The sequence below is a fragment of the Scleropages formosus genome, chromosome 1 (genome assembly GCF_900964775.1).
Source record: "Scleropages formosus chromosome 1, fSclFor1.1, whole genome shotgun sequence".
NCBI classification, from domain to species: Eukaryota; Metazoa; Chordata; class Actinopteri; order Osteoglossiformes; family Osteoglossidae; genus Scleropages; species Scleropages formosus.
The window spans coordinates 20,067,708-20,092,806 of record NC_041806.1 but is presented as its reverse complement, the minus strand read 5'-3'; the positions used below and the strand labels follow the sequence as shown (position 1 = coordinate 20,092,806).

At 42.1% G+C, this 25,099-nt stretch overlaps 1 protein-coding gene across 1 annotated transcript in view; it reads left to right on the top strand.

Annotated features, from left to right (window-relative positions):
• The window catches only part of gabrb3 (gamma-aminobutyric acid type A receptor subunit beta3), a 56,544-nt gene that overhangs the window by 15,097 nt on the left and 16,348 nt on the right, over nt 1–25,099 (top strand). Inside the window, exons 4-6 of the mRNA XM_018750163.2 lie at nt 17,486–17,706; nt 21,082–21,164; nt 23,682–23,819. Of these exons, the coding sequence (XP_018605679.1) occupies nt 17,486–17,706; nt 21,082–21,164; nt 23,682–23,819 (442 nt within the window). The remainder of the gene's footprint in view (nt 1–17,485; nt 17,707–21,081; nt 21,165–23,681; nt 23,820–25,099) is intronic.

Here is a 25,099-nt window from a genome sequence, read left to right as displayed (position 1 = left end):
CCATGGATATTTGTTGATGATAATGATATCTTTTACATAGGGTTGGTATGTCTTACTTGAGAACATTTCAGTCGGTGTTCTAGACATAGGGCACGTACATTATATTTATTCACGTAGTTGACACTTTTTTCCAAAGTGCATTTCACAGTCCACATGGATGCACTCGATAAAAAATGTTTTTGCTACATATGCTTTATTTTTAATACATATTTTGTGCTAGTGGCCACTTTTAGCAACACTTGTGTTTAAAACCCCTTTTTAATTTATAAATATTGAGCCCAAGAAGTGAATGGACAGTATGTGCTTTGCACATTCATCACTGTGCCTTACTATGGTAATTGCTGAGAAGGAGAACAAAGAAATGCAAATCCTTGGAAAACACACAGTATTTGGACACATGCCTTGGAAAACAGAGGGGCCGTGTTTGTTCATCGTGCTTGTGTTCCGTCTTTTACTTGATCAACATGAATATAAAACAAGTCAGTCATGGGATTTAAGGCAGTGAATCCTCTGTGGAATTGATATAGAGTCCCACTCTGAGAGGCAACGTCTCAGTCAGATGGCAGTTTTTGTGGGAGGTACAACAGAAAAAAAACAATGCTCATAATGACATTAAAGCAGAAACACCATTAAGATCTTTCACCTTCCTGTATAATCAATTGCTTTATTTAACACAACAATGCCGTATCTTAGGTTTTTCATCTCAGCACTGGAAGAATGGCTAATGTTCAAGTTGTTCATTTTGTCTGTTACTCTCTGTTTGAGTTTTCCCCTGATACCTAATCAGGAGAAAATCTGGCTGGACTGTGCTTCAGTATCAGCAACCAAACATAGAATAAAACATGATTTCCAGGGGATTTAATATTAATATTAAAGGCTATGCTGCTCAGTATAACTTTCATTCCTAGGTGACTGTCTCTGGTCTACAAATTCAAAAGTTTGAGTAAGCTCAGTTGAAACAAAGACTTAAACAAAGAGATAAAAAAGAAACTGGAAGTCTGAAAAGTGGAAGTTAGTCTTGGCCAGTGAGTAAAAAATTTAAATATCTGGGTCCAACTGCCAAGTATATTTAAGACACAGGGAGTTTTACCTGTGTGGTTTTCCAGTGTGTACATCATGGAGGTGGCAGTGTGATGGTATGGGGGCTGTTTCACTGATAAGTGATCTTTACTAAATCCGTGACATTCTCAACCAACATGGCAAACACAGCATACTTCAGAGACATGGTATTCCGTCAGGGTTATGGGTAGCTAGATGGTCCTTCATTTTTCGAAAGATACAGAACCAAAACATACCTCAAAGTTGTATGAAACTTATCTGGTGAAGAAGTAAATGGAAATACAACTCAGGTTAATGAGCTAGATGTATTAGAATGTCAGTTAATTTAAAAAAATAAAGAAAAGCTGGTGTCCAACAAATGTACTCAAACTTCTGACTGGTGCTGTAGGCCAATATTAGGCTGTCAGTAACAACTGTGTGTAACTCAGAATGAAGGTAAGAACATTACAAAACGTTGGCCATTCTTAAATAGAAGGCAATAAATACTTGCAGTGAAATTTCACATGGGCTTAAAAGATTTAGAAATTCACAAATAATAACAAAACATTTCAGTCTTTGCTTCCTAATAACTGCGTACAAAACAAAATAATGGCATAGCTATTCTGTCAGGATGGTTATGATTTATTAAGCTTCCTTTGCTTACTGGTGGCAAACAAGTACAGTATGGGGCACTCAAGATATGGCACATCATATTGCGAGGGGACAATTTGTGTCATTTTGCCCTATAATATATTGAATTGTGGTAGTGGAAAATTAGTTTATGAAATATTAAAATGAGATGCACTGTCTCTGTGATGCTAGAGATGGTTTCACTGGAAATTGCTGTAGCGGAAGACCTAATTGCAGTTTGCCTATTAAGCCTCTCAGTGCATCTGGCTGTCAGTGACTTTTATTTGTCTCTGCTAATTGATCTCGCTCTTAAATGGCTCTTACAGTTCTTGCAATATCCTTCCTGTTTCTATTTTGGGAATCCCACTGACTAACTTTGTGGAAAATATTATAGGACGCAGTTTTAATAACAGCCAGGAGTTGTGGGATTTGAAACCTCTGCACGAGGAAAACGTCTGTTGAATGAACAACTGTTGTATGAAAACTAATTTCCCTTTGCAAATAGATATACTCCAGTGGAATTATTCAGGTTCAATCGAATCAGCGAAAAACCTGCGAAACAAGCGCTGAGTGATCCTGAAAATCGTGCAACAACTTCTGCTGTGTTTTCTGCGATCAACAGCTGGAGTGCAGTGACAGCAGTGCTATAATTTGTACGTGGGTGTTTTAAATCAATGTTACCTGCTTGAAATGCTCATAGATGTTCATGCAGGTGATGAAGGAAAGTTAGGGAAGGTAATACAATAAAATTAAAAATACATTTAGGAAATGGTAATAATCATTTCTAACATAGTGTAGAACCTCACACATGAATTAATTATTCCTCTCACACTAGGTAAGTGTGCTGAGGCGTGGTGCTGTGAAACACTGTGAAAACCAGTGAACAATGAGTACCAGAAGGCTTTCTGCGCATTACGTTGGCAGGCGCATGGGCAAACTTGATTATTTAAGTATTATTTCATAGGTTGTAATATTTTTCCTTGACATATTTCCCGTGACAGAAAATTGAGATCATTAATAATGGCATATGTCCAAGCAACTTTTCATGAACTGTTGTTTTTTTTAAGTATTTTGTTTTTAAGTATTTTGTTTTTGTGAAAAGGCTATAGATATTTGGCTGCATCTCTATAAAATTGTTGTCCTGTTAAATACCCACATGAAGCTGTGACGGGTTCCAGTTTCATGTTTTTGGACAGCCATGGTGTTGTTCAAGCAAGGCACAAGACATGAGTAGCTGCTCTCTCATGCTGAATTAAACGATTTTGCTGAGCAGCCAGATAATGCGAATATTGTAAGTACAGTATAACATAAGAGTATCCATGTTATATGTTTGGTTTCATAAGATGTTTGTTTTATAAGAACCAAGAAATGAAATTGGCCACAGTTGCCCGAGACGTGTGCTTACTGGATAAATGTAATGTTAATTTATTCCTCTTTCTTGCTGACCCCTAGAACTGTAGGGATCCTAAAACCTTGTTTTATTCATTGATTGTGAAGGTTTCAGACATAAGAGGTATGATTTATTCTGACACCATGTCAGTAAATGAGCTACTTGCCGAATAGCCCAACAGCTTGTCTGCTGACCAGACTGTGGCTGAGACGGAAGAGACGCGGCAGCGAGAAGCACGTTAGCTACCAGTACCGAACCCACCACCGTGTGGGTGTCTTCAAAGGAAAGTGTCGTCAAGGAGACAGCGCTTATTTATATATCTGTCACTGTGTTTGCTCCCTTGATTATTTATAGCCGAATCGCTATGACACATCCCTGTAATTTTCCAATTGGGTTATTTTACTTGGCCTTTGGTGCTGGGCGTTTTAAGCAGGTGTTTAACATCGATTCAGAGTCAAAGGTGTATCTTCCTCTTTCCACATTTCTCCTGTGGTTTCAGAGCTGGAGTTTTTGTATGAAATCATTTTTTTGGGGCATTTTTTTCACCACTTTTTCTGCCCATCGATAGCAAGATGTATTTTTCCTTGAAATTCTAAGGGGACACAATGGAAGTTTATTGTAACATGCACACCCCACAAGGTCTCACCCTCTGCAGTATCTTCAATGTGATGACTGGAATTGAGCTTGAAATGTTTTATACTTCTCTGACATTAGAATTTAGGAGAAATCACTAAGGGTACTGCCTTTTTTACAATTTGTAATTTTAGTTTGTGATTTAAAATAATAAACCTGGCATATTCTATTATAATGCAGAAAGACAGAAAACCTGCTTGATCAGCATTACTTTGAGACTCAAATAAATGGAATAAGCACTGGTGTGCTTATGTGTGTAAGCATGGAGTGACAACATGGCTGACAACATGGTCCTCCGTTTCTTTTGAGCTCCTCCATAAAAATAAAACAAAATATCTGATGTTCTGTGCAAGACCAGAGCGATGTCAGCATATTGTTCATTGATTATTCACTGATTAGTCACTTGGTGTGGACAGTGCTCTTCTAGAGTTAAGCACCTCCAACTTGTTGTTTGTGGATTTTTTGTGCATTGAGTGATGTGCTTGGGGTTTTTTCTGAGCTGTTTAGTGATGTGGTCTGGCTGACCCTCTGTTGTTACACAAATACGTTGCTGGACCAGGACATTGATGCCCCCCCTACACTGTCTGTGGGTTCTGGACAGCATCACTTGAGCGTGATAAGCATTTGCAGGAATTCGTTTAGCTGATTCTTTTCTCCAAAGTGAATTCTAATGTTAAGCTACCTATAACTATTTAGTAATTTTTATATTTGCATTATTTTACTGGAGCAATTTAGGGTAAGTACCTTGCTCAGGGGTACTACAGCACTATGTGAGAATTAAACCTGCAATCTTTTGAATCAAAGGCAGCAAATCTAACCGCTACACTATCAGCTGTCATTTTCTGCCTAACATCACCTTTAATAATTTAATCTTTAACCTGTAATAATGGACCTGTGACTGAAACCGTGGGTCAGTGGGTGTGGCTTGGTAGATCCTCAATTATTTTGGAACCCTCCAGCTCCCAGACTTCTAAAATAATGCAGACTTATTGTGTCAGTGAAACCTGAGACCCTACAGACACCCCCCACGTTTCGCTGTTGTCTTGCATTCATGGAAAACAGCTCACGTGATGCAAATTTAGTTTGAGCGGCATGTTGTACGAGCAGTTGTGTGGGAGAACGTTATCTCTCTGAAAGGCCGATGACACTGCAGTCTGACTACCCCCGAGGGGAAGAATTATTGACTCCAAAGTCTGGGCAGCTCTCTCACACTGTCTAGCTGTGTGTGATGATCAACTTCACAAGTAGATGAAACAACAATAATTAGTGGAAGTTCTGTCCAAATTCAATACAATGAGAAACAGCTGAAGAAAAATGACAGAAGGTGCACAAAATCAGTTTAACACAGGGATACTTTATGCTTGGCCATGGGCAGCTTTAAGAACCCAATGAAAGCTATAAAAATGTTCATAGATAGATAGATAGATAGATAGATAGAAAGAAAGAAATAAAACAAATTCACATCAGTCATGTGCATATCAAAATAATTGTACAATCTTATTTAAATACAAATTCAGTGATTAGGCTGCTCATTTTTTTAGTACAAGTTTATGAAATTGTGGATATGTCTTGACAGGGAAAAAACTGATGTTTTTATTTTCACAAGTGCTGAAAAGAGCCTCAGAAAGATGAATTATTCCACCCTGAAAGCCACAGAATTCTAGACTATTCCTTGAGTTGAATTTATGTTCAATCAATTCCATTGTCCTCATGTCTGTGAGGCCATCTTTTGGTATAATTGAAATTAAGATGGAAGGAATTCTGAATCTACCTTTCACCTTTAAGGTCATCTGAGCCAAAGCGACCATCAAGGACTTCTGCAGTGTTTCAAGGCTGCAGATTTATTCCTTATTTGGTTACTTTCTTCTCCACGCTGCAGAAGCAAATCCTCCAACAGTGGAAAGTTTGCAGAGTTGTTTCTTCTTCCATAGTGGCAGCTTGGCCAAAAGAGTTTGTAATTTTCCAGTGGCGTTCTTGAGGGTAACTGCACGGCCTCGAATGACAACACGTCATGGATGAACTCCTAGTTGACAGGTTCTTCTGACAGAGTTCAATCAAGCATTTCAACATCTGTGTGATAGTGGAGAACGTCATATTCCACTGTAATTTTTTTTACTAATTTTCTAGGAGATGCGCTCTGATGTAGCTGGCGACTTTCATGCCAATAGGCAACACTTTTTTCAGGCCAGTTGGCAGACACTTTGAAACCATCGCACGCTTACAAAGAAAACAGTGAGCAACAACAACACGTTGAGGTCCTTCCTTAACCAAAGCAGCAAAGCCAAATATGCTACCAAGCATCGCAGGTACTCAATCTACGCAGATGCTTGCACATTTTTCTTTGCAGTCAAAGTTTTGCTTTCCAAAGAAACTTTTCACCATTTCCAGCATGTTGAGAGCTTTTGTGGTTTCTAGAAGATGCTTACAAAAGAGGAATTCTTCTTTGATGGTATCAGTGTGCAGTGGGTTGGACCTTGTCCTGCTCTCCGGTGGGTCTGGGGTTCGAGTCCCGCTTGGGGTGCCTTGTGACGGACTGGTGTCCCGTCCTGGGTATGTCCCCTCCCCCTCCAGCCTTGTGCCCTGTGTTCCCGGGATAGGCTCTGGCTCCCTGCGACCCTGTATGAGACAAGCGGTTCAGATGATGTGTGTGTGTGTGTGTGTGTGTGTGTGTGTGTGTGGGGTATCAGTGTCCATGTGACCCACCAACACTCAACTTAACAGCTGGCTGCACTGAGAGATGTCAGCTGTTTCATCAAGTTGCATACTGATTCTGGATTGATGACACCATTTGACAGAGGCATTGCTTCAGTTTTCATCCTTTGCTTCAACCCATATGTTAGTGCTCCACCATTTCCAGAGCCCATGGCTTCACCAAGGTGTCTGCAATCACATGTGGCTTCTTTGATCAATGCTATACGTAACCACGTATTAATCTTCAAGACAAAGCTTTTGTGCTTTGTTTTGTGCTGGGACAGAACCAAGTGCAAGTGAAGTTCTAGTCTTTTTCAGATCAAGTCCTCTCATGAAAGTATCCATGGTATCAGCTGTATTTTCTGGTAGAACAGACATAAGGTTCTCCTTAAACTTTGTTGGCTTCAATCTGCGATTTATAAGAACCTTGCACATAAGAACCATTGTTGTTTTTGCCCCCGTTGCTCATGGTGAAGAAAATGAATATGGAAGAGAGCTAGTAGCATAGTGGTTAGGGCTGCTGCTTTTGGTCCCAAAGATTGCAGGTTTGAGCCTCATCCCTAGCTGTAGTACCCTTGAGCAAGGTACTTCCCCTAAATTGCTCCATTAGAACTACCCAGCTGTATAAATGGGTAAATAACTGTAGCCTCAACACTGTAAGTCACTTTGGAGAAAAGTGTTAGGTAAATGAAAGCTTGATTGTATTTTCTTTTCTCTGACATTTTCAAAGCCAGATAGGCCTGTAATAAAATGAAATAAGCAGTGCAGTGTAAGTTACAGAAAGTGAAACGAGGAAATCGCAAGCACCAGCATCATTATTTTAAGAGCTTAATGTCTTTCATAGCTGCAGAGGTCTGGTAGAGAGAAGATGAGCCAGTGGTACATGAGATGATTGATAAGGCCTAATGACACTTTGCATGGATTCAGTGTAACATTTGCTGGTATTCACCTTCACGCCTGAGGGAAAACCCTGGAAAGAACCTCAGGCGAGTGATCGACCTGACTTGAGATCAATTTCAGGTCCACCGGATGGGAGTCACCTACACAACTGTTACAATAAAAGGATAATCATAAATTTAATAACCTTAATAAGTCACCTGTATACATACAGACATATCTGAGCTGCTATTTTAATTTAACTTATTATAATAAACTGGTCAATCTTCACATTGACAACTAAGAAAAAAGCTTCAAATGCATAATTAAACTCAGTATTAAATGTGTGTGTCATTTGATAAAATTCTTTATTCATATTCTCTTTGTACTCCCTACAAATGTTTAGGAATCATAACCCCATGCTTATTTTCTAAATATGCTGCTAATGTCAGATAATATGAAATGGCAGCCATTCTCTTTTTACCTTTTGATATTGGAGTTAATATTTGACGGACAGGCTGTTAATGACATGGAAGACACTTCAATATTGTGTCCCTGTCCAACTTCATTGCTGCAATCCACTGAACGGCACTCATATATGACATACATTCCCAAGTTTTTTAAATATAAGTACAACACACTTTAAAGGGATCTGCCATGCAGTATCTTCAGAGTCGCGATACTACGGTTTACTGGTCGCTCTAATTGTTACGATGGTCAGGGCGTTTAAAAATTTCACATAATATGAAGGAAGGTGACAGAGAGGCTTCTGAATCAGCAGTATTTGCCATTAGCAGGGCTCCCAGAACGAAGTATGTATTTGTGCATGTCCAGCGGACACGCTGCCTCGCCTCCCAAGTTCCTGTTCTTCTTTATTAGAGAGGAGGGGTGCTCTGCGTTCGCTGCAGGACACGGCAAACTGCAGACTCTGTAAATGAAGGAACTGCACACGTGGGGCACTTTAAATGGCTTCCACAGCTACAAACACGGGGTACATTAATCAATGTTCTCCGCCTTCAGTGGAGCCTTATCGCCGAAACTGATGCATGTGCATATTTATGCTGAGCGCGAGGGACGGTGCGGCAACCCCCCTGTCAGATCCTCCATCGTGGAACGGGAACGCGCCCTTTACCGCTTGCGCTGCCTCTTAGCTAACGACGTACAGTGCAATTGACGTGCGGCATCTAAGGAAAGAATTGTGTTTCCATCTATCTGCAGTCAGAAAGAACATGCTTATTTAATGCCGCTCTCTTAGAAATGTTGGGTTTTAAATGTGTTTGACCTAAAATGCTGTTTCTGGGAAGTCTAAGCTCTTGCACCCATTTAATTGTGACACACTTGGCTTAATAGAGCGACTGGCTCTGCAGCACATGTCCCACAGTGACGCCCAGGGGCTGCTCCTGTAGGATCGCCTGCTCACGCCAAGTGCGACATGGATGCGGAGATATGGGAGCGATGAATATTTCAAAGTGACAGTTTTGTTTGCAGGGTTTTGTGACAGCGCTTCTCTGAATCATTGATGACAGAATATCGGGTTTAAAATCAAGTGCACACTGAGGGGTTTGTGCTCTCTGGGATGGCGCGCTTTCTTCTCCACCATGTCCTTCATAGGGTCCGTTGTCTGGGGAGGATGAGAAGGGATGGGGGTTTGATTCCTCCCAAGGCTAAGGCTGCATCACCCTCCCCACACAGCTCCTATCTAATGAGGGCATTTAATAGCACTGAATATCAGGGCTGCTGAGTATGGCCGTTGAATAGTAGGGGGTCACGGTGGGAGGGTGGGGGCATAACATCCTAAACTGATGCAGACCATAAAAATATTCATAGAGGCAGTACGGAGACCACTTGCAGTGACCCAGGACGACCCCAGGCCTAATGCTCTCAAGCTTATTCAACACAACCCGCAGGTTACCCAGAATGCACCATGTGCTACTGCACAGAAAGATGAGATTTATATCTGTGATCTGAAGAGCCGAGTATTACTGGCATGTTTGCCCAGGTGTAAGAATGGAATTGTAAGGGAGATGGAAAACCGACATGGGGAAATGATATATTTATACATTACATGTCACGCCACTTTCTGTTTCATGTTTTTAAATCATTTTTTTGTTTTAGTAGAAAACCTATGCCTGTCAAAAGGAATGAGTGTTGTGAATCTAACATGCTCCCAAATTTGGTCTGCTGAGCAGGTTTCCCCCACAGCACTTTCCACATGATGAAAAAACAGGAATATGCATTCTTAGAAAGGTCAGTGCCATTGTCTGTTGTGCATCTTAACTTTTCTTATTTACATATATAGAGTTTTTAATGCTGCCATGTATGACAGCATGTTTTCGGGACCTTTGGGATCAATAGGAAGGAGTTAGATAGGTCACTAGTACCTTTTGGGGCATCATATTCCTGACTATTCAGTTTTCTTTGAAGTGGCTGAAGTATTGAGCCATGTTTAATGAATTGTTTGTCATCAAGTTTTTTGCCAATGCAGTAAGACAGACATTTAAGATGATTTTAATACTTTTTAAAATTAGAAATTATTCTTTCATTATATAGCTTCTACTTTCTGTTGCATGGGGGTGCAGTGGCGCAGTGGGTTGGACCACAGTCCTGCTTTCCGGTGGGTCTGGAGTTCGAGTCCCGCTTGGGGTGCCTTGCGATGGACTGGCGTCCCGTCCTGGGTATGTCCCCTCCCCCTCCGGCCTTACGCCCTGTGTCACCGGGTAGGCTCCGCGACCCCGTATGGGACAAGCGGTTCTGAAAATGTGTGTGTGTGTGTGTACTTTCTGTTGCAAAGTTGCTGGTTGTGTAATAATATAACTATAAACCATATTCTTCAAGTGCCATTTTTAACATGAAAATTATCTGTATTTTAAGCAAGGGGGGCGTGGTGGCACGGTGGGTTGGACTGGGTCCTCCTCTCTGGTGGGTCTGGGGTTTGAGTCCCGTTTGGAGTGCCTTGCGGTGGACTGGTGTCCCGTCCTGGGTGTGTCCCCTCCCCCTCCGGCCCTATGCCCTGAGTTGCTGGGTAGGCTCCGGTTCCCTGCAACCTTGTATGGGACAAGCGGTTCAGAAAGTGTGTGTGTGTGTGTGTGTGTGTGTGTGTGTGTGTGTGTGTGTGTGTGTTTTAAGCAATGTAATTTATTTGGCATATAGAAGTGCACAATCAGGTCTGTCAGGTATGAAAAAGACTGTGAACTCCTCCCACTAGTGGGGTATTTTCTCTGTGTTCAGTGATCGAAGATGCTAAGTGACACTGTTGGTCAGCAGACCAGAAAGACATTGTACCCCGGTCAATTCTGCGTACATGTTGAGAGCTTTAACAGTGGCGCCAGGTTCCTATTGGAGGATAATCTTATTAAATTATTCACAACCTGCAGCCTTAAGAAGGGCATTTTTTTGCAAGTTACCATATACTGTATACTCTTTTCTGCCTGTTGTCATAAATGCCATTCTTGCTGCAGAGAAAGTGATAAATATGCCTAGACTGAAAATATTCTATAGGTTCTATAATATTCTATATTCACTCACTCTCTTTCACTAACTGCTTGTCCTGGTCAGGGTCACGGCCGTATGATGCCTGTCCAGGAATCATTTGGTGGAATACCTAGGGGTGCAACCAGAATAAGACCCCAGTCCATCACAGTGTAGCCACACGCACACACATACGTGCACTCATCCAGTCACACGCTGCAGGCAATTTATCGTCACTGGTACACCTGAACTGCTTGTCTCTGGACAGTAGGAAGAAACCAGAGTACCTGGAGCAGACCCACACAGACATAGGGAGAATATGCAAACCACACACAGACAGAGCCAGATCTCCTTATCTACATTTACATTTATTCATTTAGCAGACACTTTTCTCCAAGGTGAAGTACATCTCAGCGAAAATACAAATTTGTGCATTACATTAGGACAAAGAGACATAGCTGCAGACATCTGATTCTTAAGTAAACCTAGTTTGTCACTTTCCACTTGATGCACCGATGTTTTTACTGCTCAAGTAGGTGCATGAAACGCAGGATAGATGAATACTGATAACCTTCCTACATTTTTATTTTTTTTTATAAGGTACACAAACATTTACATACAATGTAGGAGTAGCAGCTATCTAAAGGCTTAGCTGGGGATGATCATAAAGTTAGAAGTGAATCCGGAAAAGGTAAGTTTTCAGACCCTTCTTGAATGTAGCCAGTTTCTGCAGTTCTGAGTGAGAGGGGGAGGTCATTCCAGCACAACGGAGCCAGACCCGAGAACCTCCGTGCTTTTTATGCGCAGGACCACCAAGGGAGCAGAAGTAGACAAGCAAAGGGGTCTGGCTGGGGTGTAGCAGTTGATCAAGTCTTGTAAATAGCTAGGAGCAGTTCTATTGATGCATTTGTAGACAATAACCAGGGTCTTGAATTTGATTTGGGCAGCTATAGGAAGCCAATGCAGAGAAATGAATAGAGAAGATATGTGGGAACACTTTGGCAAATCAAACACAACTTGTGCAGCAGCGTTCTGTATCAGCTGTAGAGGTTTGATGGCAGTAGCAGGAAGGCCACACAGGAGAGTTGCAGTAGTCCAGGCAGGATGTCACCATGGCCTGGACAAGTAGTTGGGCAGAGTTAATTGTGAGGTAGGGACAGATCCTACAAATATTATGCAGGTTGTATCTGCAGGACAGGGTTGTGTCTTCAATGTGCTGAGAGAAGGATAGACAATCATCACTCCCAGACTCTTAGCCGAGGAGGTAGGCAAAATGAGTGAGTTGTTCAGTTTGATCGATAAATCGTGACAGGAGGACAGGCCAGCTGGGGGGTGAAGAATCTCTGTTTTGGAGAGGCTGAGATGGAGGTGGTGATCAGACATCCATGCAGAGATGTCCAACAGTCAGGCAGCAATGCGTATGGAAATGTCTGACGCTCCAGGTGGAAAGGAGAGGAAGAGTTGGGTATCATCAGCATGGCAATGGTAGTTGAATCCATGGGAGGCTATGACCAGGCTGAGGGAGGAGGTGTAGATTCAGAAGAGAAGAGGACCTAGTACTCCAATTGAGAGAGGCAGAGGAGAAAAACGAGAGCTCCGCCAGACCACTTGATAGGATCTGTCAGATAGGTAGGACTCAGACCGTCTTAGTGCCGCTCCTTTGGTCCCAAGCTGACTAAGAGAGGAGAGTAGAATCCGTTGGTTGACAGTGTTGAATGCTGCAGACGGATTGAGGAGGATGAGGACCGAGGGGAGGGAGGCAGCTCTAGCCAATGAAGTGAAGTGACCAACTTTGAAATCAGACTAATAACTATCGAGGAGATGGTTCCAGGTGAGGAAATCAGATAGTTGATCACAGGCTGCCCGCTCTAAAGTTTTAGACAGGAAGGAGAGGAGGGAGACCGGTTTGTAGTTTTGGACTGAATTAGGATCCAGGGAGGGTTTTTTTAACAGAGGTGAAATGAGATCAGTTTTGAAGGCAACTGGGAAACAGCCAGAGGAGCGCAAGGAGTTGATGATCTTAGAGATCAAGGTGAAGAGTTGCGGGGAAATGTTCTGTAGGAGTGAAGATGGGATCGGATCAAGCCAGCAGGTGGTGGCTCTGTGTGACCTCAGGAGGTCAGAGATTTCAGATTCGGAGAGTGGCTTGAATTTGGAGAGCATTGCTTCGCAGGGAGGTCCAGTGCGAACCGGGCAGGGTGATACTGAGGACTTCTCCGTGATTGCTTTGACTTTGTCTCTGAAAAACAAAGTAAAGTCATCAGCAATGAGAGAAGACGGAGGAGGAGGCAGCAGAAGACACAGAAGGGATGAGAAGGTGGCAAAGAATCTGTGTGGTTTTTTTTAGTTGCAGACTGTATTTTGTTGTGGTAGAAAGAGGTTTTAGCCGAAGGGACAGCAGAGTAAAAAGTAGCTAAGAGTAATTGGTAGACATCCAGGTCCGAGCGAGTCTGGGTTTGGTCCTGTTAGCACGTTACCTATCAGTCAACCATGGGGTGGCAGTGGGGTGTGCTGGTCTGGAAGACAGTGGACTGAAAGAGTCAAGGGAGGAAGATAGGGCAGAGAGGAAAATGTTAGTGGCATCATCTATTGATAGATCCGAGAATTGTGCAGCAGAAGGGAGAACAGACAGTGTGGCAGAGGCAAAGCAGGAAGGTGAGAGAGATTTTAAATTGCGACGGAAGGTGACAATGGGTACAGAAAAGGGCGAGGGATTATTGGTGAGACAGGGTTGGAAGCAAATGAAGAAGTGATCAGAGACATGCAGCAGAGTAACAGAGAGGACAGGACAGCCACAGTTGTGGGAAAATACAAGGTCAAGACAGTTGCCTGCTTTGTGAGTAGCAGGGGATTGGGACAGGGAGAGCTCGAAGGATGGCAGGAGCAACAGAAGGCCGCTTGCACGAAAGTCATCAACATGCAGGTTGAAGTCACCCAGGAGCATCAGCGGAGCGTTGTCTCCTGGGAGAGAGCTCAACAAGATGTCAAGGTCATCCAAGAAGCAGCCGAGAGGGCCAGAAGAGCGATAAAGAACAGCCACAACAAGAGCGATTGGGGTAGTGATAGACAGCACGCCATTCAAAGGAGGACAGAGCATGTAGGTGGAGAGGGAGAACAGAATATTCCCAGCGGGGAGAGATGAGCAGGTCTGTGCCTCCACGTCTGCCGGAGGGACGAGGTGTGTGAGAGAAGGAGTAGCTAGCGGAGAGAGCTGAGGGTGTGGCTGAGTTGTCTGGGGTGATCCAGGTTTCAGTTAGGGCCAGGGGGTTCGGTGAGAGATGGGAGGCGTAGGCTGGTATGAAGTCAGCCTTTCTCACAGCAGACTGGCAGTTCCAGAGTCCCATGAAGAAATGAAAGCAGGATGGAGGGTTTGACAGGTGAGGATAAACCAGGTAACTGAAGCAGCGAGAGTGCCCAGGTCTCCGGTGGTGGCGATGTCGCACGGCTCTGTTGCCGTAGACGACTTTGACGGGCGACATGTTTGACGCAACCCTCGCGGAACACGATGCCGGCGGCCTCCCTCGATGGCCTCCCACAGGTAGACTCCCTTGTCTTTGCACTCCGAGTCTTTGCACCAAGAGGCTGCCGCAACCACTGCCGCTATGGGTCACCAGCTGCTATTTAAACCGGGCTAATTCCTGTCAGCTGAGATTCCTAATCGAAATCAAAACTACTGCAACAATGGCAACCAAAACTAAGAAACAAACAGACGTGATTAATCGCTTAACGGAGTCACACCCACTCCACACTATGGGACACAGAATTGTTTAGGTGAACATATTTATAACATTCTAATAATATTTTGTTCTGCTCTGATATTGCATATAAAAATTCTGCTCTGTGTGATGTAATATATGCTGGAAAAAAACGGCGGCATTAGACAAATCAAATGCACTTTGAGAGTCACATCTTTATCTCTTTCTGCTAAATTGTACTTTTTTCACTCTGATTTGTACATCATTTCAGAGAAAAGCATCTGCCAATTGAAGAGGTGTACCTGTAAATGTAAATATGTGCAAAAAGAAGAAAATAGGTTTTATTATGCATGCAGCTAACAAATTTTGGTAAAGAGAAACTGTGTATTTGACACTTCATGGAATGTTCATTTTGATGGGAATCTCTTGAGTGCCTCTGCTGATTTTGAACGAAGTGGAAAAAGTGATTACTCTGCAAGTTACAGCAGCAACTCCATAGAATGCTCAATTTTAATGATTTTACTGTGCATCAAAGTCCTGCCTGCTACCATGTCCAGGAGCGCCGGTAATTTATAATGAATGTGCAATGAATACAAGAACAAAGATTATAAAAGCAAATATATATTATTTTTATTTTTTTTTAAATAATAATGTAAATGTTTCATTACAATAAAGTAATACCTTTCAGGGCAAAATGAAGACTCTCCATTTCAAAGTGTATTCTTAGCATAAAACTGTTTCAAGTTTGAACTGTTCTCTTGTGATTTTGGTATAAAGCGCCATTGTTTTGCAAAAGAAATCCGGAGAGGTTTTTCCAGCGTGCTGAAATGCACCAGCCTCAGTGCTGTAAATTCAAGGATCCAAATTTTTGTCATTAAAACTCATTGACATCATTCTACAATGTCGTGTCAACACTGTCCTGTAAGGTGAAGTGTGATTGTTTTAATCATGTAAACATTTAGCGAAGTACCAATAGCAGTGTCGCCGAATGTTCTTCTGTCAGATCACAGTGATCTTAGGTATCTCTGAATGCTCGGAGTGCTCACATTCCTTCTTTAAAACCATAGATCCCAGCTGTCTGAAATTATTATTTTATGAATAATAACCTACTTACATTCATTCATTTGACACTTTTCTCCAAAGCATCTTGTTAGATTATGATAGACATTTACATGTATTAATTTAGCAGATGCTTTTCTCCAAAGCGATGTACATCTCAGAGAAATACAATTTGTGCATTAATTATATTTGTACATCAGTTATACGTGATGTAGACAATGTTAAAATACCTAGAACTATTTGTTAATTTATACAGCTGAGTAATTTCACTGGGACAATTTAGGGTAAGTACCTTGCTCAAGGGCACTACAAGTGGAGGTGGGATTCGAAAAGAATAGAATTGTGTTCGAACAGAGTTTAATAGAAACGATCCAAATGTCAACATGGCCATTTATGAAATTAACTTCTCTCACAAAGCTTTGTGTGTGTCTGCTCTGACCGTGGATTGTATAGGAACCTTAGTGTTGTAATTCTTCATGGAAGATTAATTAAAATGTCTTTACAGCTGGGTTTTTTTTTTTTTTTTTAAATATCACAAACAAGCACTTGTATCATAAAAAGTCGTTTGCAGAAAACGAGATCTGTTTTCATGGCAAAGCGGTGTACTCCATTTGTGAATGCGGTACTCTGTATTTCACAGGCTGTTATAACGCCAGGGTTTCTTGAGTTGGGCCGTCTTGATTCAGTTAGCAATCCGCTGGTAGCCAAGGTACAAGCTGTCAGAGAAATGATGTAACGGATCCATAAGCGAAGGGAAGCTGGAAGCCCAGGGCAAGGTGTTTCGAGCGCTGAGATGTTAGACGCTTCTATAAATATTGCTCCCACCATGGAAAATCTATTTGCAGCTGCGGCCTGTGGTTCCCGGCTCTTCACCAGCACACCTAACGCTGGTTTCCCCCGAAGGCTGAGGTCCGAGGAACTCACAGCTGATGCGAAAGCGTCTGTTTGCCCAGATGTGACGCACGTTTGGAAAATTTGGATCTTGTTACAATAGCTATGGTGAAGACGGCAGTGTAGCTTCGCACGGTCGGGTCTGGTTTCATTCACTTTGTGCGGGAATAAAATGTTTTTTAATAACCAACCCAACAACTCAACGTACAGTGTACTGGACTTTTTTGTGATGTATGGTGTATTATAGTGTTTGGGTTTCTCCGATAAGGCCTGCTCGTCAATGAAGGCCTGGACAAGGTAAAACAATAGGTATGAAAGTGGGAAAGATTTACTAAACCGGGGAAAGGGAACTTCGAGTCTCTGTGTCTATTACCATGAAACTTCAGGCAGCATGGGGCTCTATTATTAAACATACATCACACTACAAATAACCCACATATTGATGGTCAGAACCCTTGTTATATTACAATATATCATCGACATGTAGCATGTAAATACTCCAGCTCCTTAATAGTTTTATTAATAATAAATAAAAGCTAAATAAAACAAATATCTGTCCATTTCTTCAGGGTTAGATTAAAATAAATAGTGTTCTGGACAGGAAGCCATTGACTTTGAGACACATTAACACCAATTTAAAATGACCAAAAATAACAATACCGTCTCTCCACAGACTTCTATTCACTGCCGATTCCTGACCGATTTATCCCATAAACGTGCAACATCTGGCATGTTATTTTTAATCAACAATCAGGAATACCAGACATGAGCAATAAACAATGTGGAAGTGAGTTGAATGAAGGTGGTGCTACGCTCGTATTCTGTTTGATCTGCTTTATTGCCAAAATATCTGTATGTTTGCCAATTTTATATATATATATATAACTGGCAAACATACACATATATTTCGGCAATGAAGCAGATCAAAGTGATGGCCAAAAAAGTAAGTTCTTGACTTCCTGTGCTGCTCGCATTTTACTGACAAGAAATTAATTGTTTAAATTATTCCAATGTGAGAAAAATGGGAAAATTTCACATTTGTAATAACTTTTTTTTTTTTTTCGAAAAGTGGCACACAAGTTTACACTTATCTGTGCTTTTGTTTCCATTCTAGGACTACACTCTGACCATGTACTTCCAGCAGTACTGGAGGGACAAGCGACTGGCGTACGGAGGAATCCCGCTCAATCTAACACTCGACAACCGGGTCGCAGACCAGCTCTGGGTGCCTGACACCTACTTCCTGAACGACAAGAAGTCCTTCGTCCACGGCGTGACAGTGAAAAACCGCATGATCCGACTCCATCCGGATGGGACTGTCCTCTATGGCCTTAGGTGTGTCCCTCAAAAAGAATCTGCAGGTCTGCTTTTAGATTTGTGACCCCAAATGTGATTTTTACATGTCATTATTTAGTTGCATTCACACTGTCTTTCCTCCACAATGCCACATGAGTCACTTGTGCTACACTTCAACAAACACTTTTTGTGTGCAAGTTTTATAAAGCACGCAATTTTATGTTTGGCATTTAATATTTAATGTTTGCGTGATATGTTGCATTCAGAAAATCGATACACTGTCCCTACAGTGTTCCTAAATAATAAACTTGAGATGGGTTCTGCCGAAACATAACAGTTGGCCCAGAAAAGGGGAAAGAGGAAAAAGCCCACAGCAGACAGCAGGAAGTCCTGCAGGTTTGGAAGCATCACTCGGGAGCGGTGTTGACAGTACCTCTGCAGTGCGGATCCATTTCCCTTGACACATAACAGCAGTCAGGCTGGAGCTTCAGGTGCCAAATGGGGAGAAGCTCAAGAACCGATTTGATGCGACTGGTCTGCTGCATGGTCTGCCACATTAATGCAGAGCTACATGGTAATTCATCCACAGTAATAAAGCTCTGGGATGACGTTTATTAGCTTGTCTGCTTCAGTGATGTGTTGTAAAAAAGATGCAAATGGGGTCCTGAGTGGTTAATCAGAATATCGGGTTGATTGTTCATTAAGCAGGATGCAGAGTGCATAATAGCAGTGTCCAAAATTGAAGTGATCATTTCCACAAGTGTTTCTTCCTGTTCCATTTTAATTTTAAGTTCTGTGGAAGTTCTGTCTGCAGTTACTAGAGAACTTCTCGGTGCTGTCAGGGTAGGTATATGTGAGATTTAAGTATTTAAGTATCGATAGAAATGATTAACCATTTCGGAGCGAGACACGCGGAAGATGGATTTTGCTGCTAGCGTGATGTGTGTTTTGTGTGGGTGTCTGCAGCGCCAGACTTACTGTTTTCTGAATCCCACATCATTTCCCTCATCTTGTTACTGCTGTTGTTATTTTTGTACAGTTGCATGTGACCCTTCATTTTTTGGAGTTGGAGTGAAGTCGGAGACAGTTTTAAGCTATAATTAGGTGACAGCAAACGGCGAGAGGCACCGAACTTTGGGATCACCAAAATTTTGCTACTAAAATCGAAAAATAAATTCTAATTTTGGGAAAAAATCTTTATAAACCATTGCTTTACAGCAAAGAAAGTTTCATGAGGGATCGCGATCTTGAAAGTTAGTTTTGGGTCTGTTTCCGTCTGTTGGGGTACGAATTTGTGTGAATTGCATGTATAATGTTCACACACAAATGTATTTTTATTTTCTCTTTGTGATCTGCACATATCCATCGAAAATAAAAATACATTTTTGTCATATTTGTATATGTACCTTTTTTAGAGATGGAAGTCTAAGGTGGGCTGCATTGATTCTTCCTGGGGGGGGGGCTGTCAAAACCTCCAGCCTGGGCTCTGAACAAGAGTTACTAAGTATTCTGGATTTCCTTTTCACACCAGCAATTTTGAAGGTCTAAGACTCACATCTCGTTTTGCTCCCTAGTCATGGCACCATGTAAACAAAGACAACTCCGTTATTTGCTATTTTCCAGATGGCAGTCCCACGGTTTACTCATTCTCAGATGTATTTCTCATTTATACAGATACACCTGATGGTTATCAGATAAATATCTGACAATGTTTTCACCTCTATTCGTATTTTGTGGCGTTTTCATATTACCGGGCAATGACTGACCTCAGAGCTCAAAATGCTGCATAAGAAAGAGTCCGGCGGCTGTTTTCCATTGGGCCATGGAGGCACATGCTGGTATAAGATGTGAACCCGTGCTACATCCTGGGGTTCTGATCCGTCGCCTTCTGACACAAGATATTCTATAAGGTTCTGTGGAGTCCAGAGTTGTGTGAAGCTACAGTATAGATTTGCTTTGTCGCTCCAGGCCTCACTTTCCTAACTTGGGCACGTCGAAAGGTGTGTGTGTCTGTGTGTGTGTGTGTAAACTCACATTCAGAATCACACCTGTGACACTCCAGTGACAGTTGATCCTTTATGTATCTAAGAGTTTTGAAGGTCTAAGCAGCAGCTCGTAGGGTAGTGGGTTTAGTGGTTAGAGCTGCTGTCTTTGGACCAAAAGGTTGTAGGTTTGATCTCTAGCTGTAATACCCTTAAACAAGGTACTTACCTTAGAATTACCCAACTGTATAAATAGGTAGATAATTGTAAGTTGTTTTGGAGAAAAGCATCACCTAAATTAATAAATGTAAACCTGAGTGTGGGGTGTGGCGGTGCAGCGGGTTTGGCTGTGTCCTGCTCTCTGGTGGGTCTGGGGTTCGAGCCCTGCTTGGGGTGCCTTGTGACGGACTGGCATCCTGTCCTGGGTGTGTCCCTTCCCCCTTGTGCCCTGTGCTGTCGGGTTAGGCTCCAGCTTGCTGTGACCCTGTTTAGGACATGCGGGTTCAGACTGTGTGTGTGTGTGTGTGTGTGTGTGTGTATACACCTGGGTCTTTCAGCACAGCAGCCACTGTGCCACCTACTGTTAAATGTTAGAAGTACAGGCTTGTCTTCAGAATGCACATTCAGTAAGTTTGCACTGGCATTTCTAACACCGCAGGGGGCGCGGTGGTGCAGCAGGCTTGGCTGGGTCCTGCTCTCTGGTGGAGTTGGGGTTCGAGTCCTGCTCGGGGTGCCTTGTGACGGACTGGTGTCCCGTCCGGGGTGTGTCCCCTCCAGCCTTACACCTTGTGCTGCCGGGTTAGGCTCCGGTTCACCGCGACCCCACTTGGGACAAGCAGTTTCAGACAGTGTGTGTGTGAGATTTCTTGTACGAACAAGTATTTTTTATTGTCCTCCTGTATGAGAAAGTAGGCTGTCAACACATTGCCCTAATTAATCAGTATCTCCCATACATTGTTCTGTTATTATTATTATTATTATTATTATTAGTAGTAGTAGTAGTAGTAGTAGTAGTAATTGTAGCACTACTAATAGTAGAAGTAGTAGCATTAGTATTATTAACATTTTGTATTCAGCTGATCCCTTTCCCAAGGCAACTTACATGCATACATACTTAGAGGTGCTACACTAAGCTATGTTTCCACCCATCCACTTAACGGAGCAATGTAACGCCCCACACACACACAGAAAAGGCACAAATTAACCTGAAACACAAGTCTTTAGGTTGTGGGTGGAAACCAGAGGACCTGGATGGAAACCCCCTTGAACATACAAACATGCAAATGCCACATAGACTGAGTGGGGATCGAACCCACACCCGCTGGCACCTGCATTTCCCTCCCAAATAATAAGTTCAGTTTCTCAGAATTAAGTGGTGCTTCGATTCTTCAACCACTCTGCTGGTGCTTGAGGGGATTTCTATTCTTTGCAGGATCACCACTACAGCAGCCTGCATGATGGACCTCAGGAGATACCCACTGGATGAGCAGAACTGCACGCTGGAAATCGAAAGCTGTGAGTGACCTCCAGGGCCCAGGGCCTGCCTCTACTGCTGTATTCGATCTCGCTGACCCTGGCTGTTTTGGTATCGTCTTTCATTAACATAAACGTGCTGGTGTATACTTTCAGCATGGCCGCTTTCGCCTATTGTTGCTGCTTTACGCCTTGTGTGTAAGAGCAACAGTTTTGAGGAAAAAAATAATTTAAACTTGCCTTATCTGGATGTGTGATTTGGAAAGTGATTTTACTATTGTGTGATCAGTTTATACGTAAGAACAGCGTCAGAGTTAATAATGTGCATTTGAAATTTTTGTTTTCCTCTCCTACTTTGCCGACTGGCCACTTCTTGTCACTCTGCTACCTTAAAGAATATCCCAGTTAACCCTATTTTGTCTATTTCCTGCTGTATCTATTCTTTTCACATTACAGATTTATATGTGTCAGTCGGCTTGTTTTTTGTTTTTGTCATTTGTTTCATCTGTAATATGTACAAGTTCTCTGAGTCCACCTTCGGGAGAGAGAGCAATATACAAATAAATGGTGTTGTACTGCACTGTACTGTATTGTTAGTAGCAGAATATCAGCCTTTCCCACAGTAAATTGGATGATGATACAGTCTGACCCTTACAGCTGAGCTCCAGCATTTATTCCATACATCATGGGTCTCTCTTATTCAACATCTGTTGCGCCGAGAGGAATCAGTGATAGAAATGGCAGAAAAGTGGTCATTTTCCCATTTATTGTGGTTTCCATAACCAGTGCACACAGTAAAGGATTTACTTGAGATTGCTGCATGCAGGAGCCAATGTGATTGATTTTGTTCCCCTGTGTATACTGCAGCCCATCTGAATCATGGAATGCACAGTTTCTGTTTAGATTTTGAATGCCACTTATTGCAGCACGAGTTCAAATGAATGTGTATTAGTCATCATATTTCACAAATAAATAGCTTGCAGGGTATACTTAACTTTTCTCCAGCTGCTGCTTACGAGAAGAATTTGAAATGTAGTTCTTGGTACAATTTGGTGATATAGCGTTTCCTTTCCTGAGCAATAGTTGGTATTTTCCAATTATTTTATTTATCTTTCATTTTTCAACTGTGCATGCAATTGTGAAATTCACCGAAAATACACACACACACACATTTTCAGAACCGCTTGTCCCTTACGGGGTCACGGGGAACCGGAGCCTACCCGGCAACACAGGGCGTAAGGCCGGAGAGGGAAGGGGACACACCCAGGACGGGACGCCAGTCCGCCGCAAGGCACCCCAAGCGGGACTTGAACCCCAGACCCACCGGAGAGCAGGACTGCAGTCCAACCCACTGCGCCACCGCACCCCCTCACCGAAAATAATTTATTGAAAATTGATAGATATCTGGAACTCTTTAACCAAAAATTTAAGAAGTGATTTGAAAGCCACATATAAACCTTGTGCAGTGTTATCCTGTGCCTAGATGACTGGTCAACCAGCTGCATAGTCAGTTTTTAACCTACAGCCCTAAAGGCCTTATAGATATTTTTGAGCCAGTCTTAACAGGGAGTGTAACTGAATGTCGCTTGAGCCTAAGGGCAACATTAATGAATGTAGGGCTTCCGTCCCATCATCAAAACATAACCTTGCTAAGTATGGATTTATTATAAATATATTTTTTGTATGTATTTTTGTATTGGTCTGCGTGGAGTTTGCATGTTCTCCCTGTGTTCGCGTGGGTTTCCTCAGGGTACTCTGGTTTCCTCCCTTGTTTCAGGTGATCTGCTGGCTCTAAATTGTCCACTGTGTGTGTGTGTGTGTGTGTGTGTGTGTGTGTGTGTGTGTGTGTGTGTGTGTGTTGCTCTGCTGTATAGATGAATGATTCTAGGTAATCTACTGTGTTGTGGTGTATCTAACACTGTACGTCACCTATGATGAAAAGGTGTTGGCTAAACATTAGAGTATTCATTATGAGGTGCTTTGGAGAAAAGCATCTGCTAAGTGAATAAAAGTAAATGTATTTTTATGAAAAAAAAAAAAGAGTAATACATGACAAATTCTCAGCAACAGCAGAAATTCCATCATGTAACGTGCACTTTGAACAAGAATGCACATTCCATGCACTGCAGTCTTTTACAGCAGCTTGTCAGCACAGTTTGGGACACGGTGTCCAGCCTGCGGATATAGGAATCACGCACAGTAAATCATGCAAGAATCATGCACTTGTGGTGTTAAATCAAGTATGAGAGAGTTTAAAAAAAATCTCTGAAAGGAGTTTGCAGGGATCATATAACTGTCAGACATGTCCAGTTTAACACTGCAGGTTTGAACAATGATCCAAATCGAAATGCAAGACAAAATAAGCCAGCATCATAATTTTGTCCTTCATATGAACAGTTTTATATGCATACTGTCTGCATACAGCCTCTCCCATCTACTTTAAAATGTAGTACACTGGGTCTAATTAATACTGTAATACACTACTGGTGTATTTCTTGTGAAGTGAAATGAGTGATTCTCATGTGTTTGTGATATTTCCCCGTTTTCTTGCCCCCGTAGATGGATACACCACAGATGATATTGAGTTCTACTGGAAAGGGGGAGACAACGCAGTTACGGGAGTGTCGAGGATAGAGCTGCCTCAGTTCTCCATTGTGGATTATAAACTGGTCTCCAGGAACGTTGTGTTCTCCACAGGTACGGTGGGCCTCACTGGATCCACTCATATCAGTAGCACTAGATGCGCCGTTTGTCATTTTGAAATTCCTGTTTATGACAGGAATGTTGAGGTCACAGTGTTTTTTAACAAAGCTTCCAGGTAATGTAAATGTAAAAATGTAAAGCCTATTAGATTCAGAACACACTTGACGTGAGTCGATGACATTTACCCAAAAGTTTCCAGTTGCACATCAGTATGTTTTGTCGCCTTAGTACAAACCTGCAGCTGAACATCACATATGCCATCTGCAGTCTGGGTTCTATTCACATTGACCTTCTGACCTTTAGTGATCGCCACTGTTTGCATTAGTGTTGATGTTGCATGGCATGCTTTGTCACTTCCTGACCTTGAAAAATTTATTGATATTGTAGATTGTATGTGTCTGGATGGTCCGCCCATAGCCCCTCTGTACAACCTCCTGCAAAGCCTGCTTAATTAGTCAGCCCATCCACCCCGCATTGGCATGGCTCAATATTGCAGAGAAGCCCAGGATGATGATGGACTAGCAATTACCGTCCTGTCTTTTCAAATCCTTTTCTTAAGGATTCATCTGTTGAAACTTGGCATCATATATTAATGAACTAGGAGACCGAGGGTATACATAATTCCCATCCCAACACTAATGGAAACAAGACAATAATGCCTGCACTCTTGCACTTCAACCCCAGAATAAATGGTGTTAAGGGTGGTTCTTATTCCAGTATGCAAAACATTCTTCAAACGTAGCTCTAGAGTTGAAAACGAAGCACAGTGAGAATCCGCTTGAAAACAAATATTTCATTGAAAGACATTTTTTAAAACATGATGGATCCTTTTCTCTCCTTTCGCTATACCATAAATATAATAATAAACTATGAATATCCTAATTGCCATCATTCACCTTACCAAAGGCTTTGAACATATTTCATGCACGTCTCATTCATAATGCAGTTCAACAATCATCACATATACTGGAATACCTCCATATCGCACCTTTCCTCGTGATTGTGTAGAAGTATTAAAAAGCACCCTATTACCTTGTGTCCGATCAGTGGATTTACTTGGGTGTGTTTAAGGATGAAGACTTTGGAATATGTACTTTGTAAATGTATAACATTTTTTTAAATGGACACGTGAATCGTTTTAGTAAAGTACAAATGAGGCAAATCATATTTAATTTGTTACTCAGAGAGAATCCAGTTTGTTCATTGCACATGAAGCTGTAGTGTTGGTCAAACGCAGTTTTTCTGACACCTCTGTTCACCTTGCTTCTTTGTGC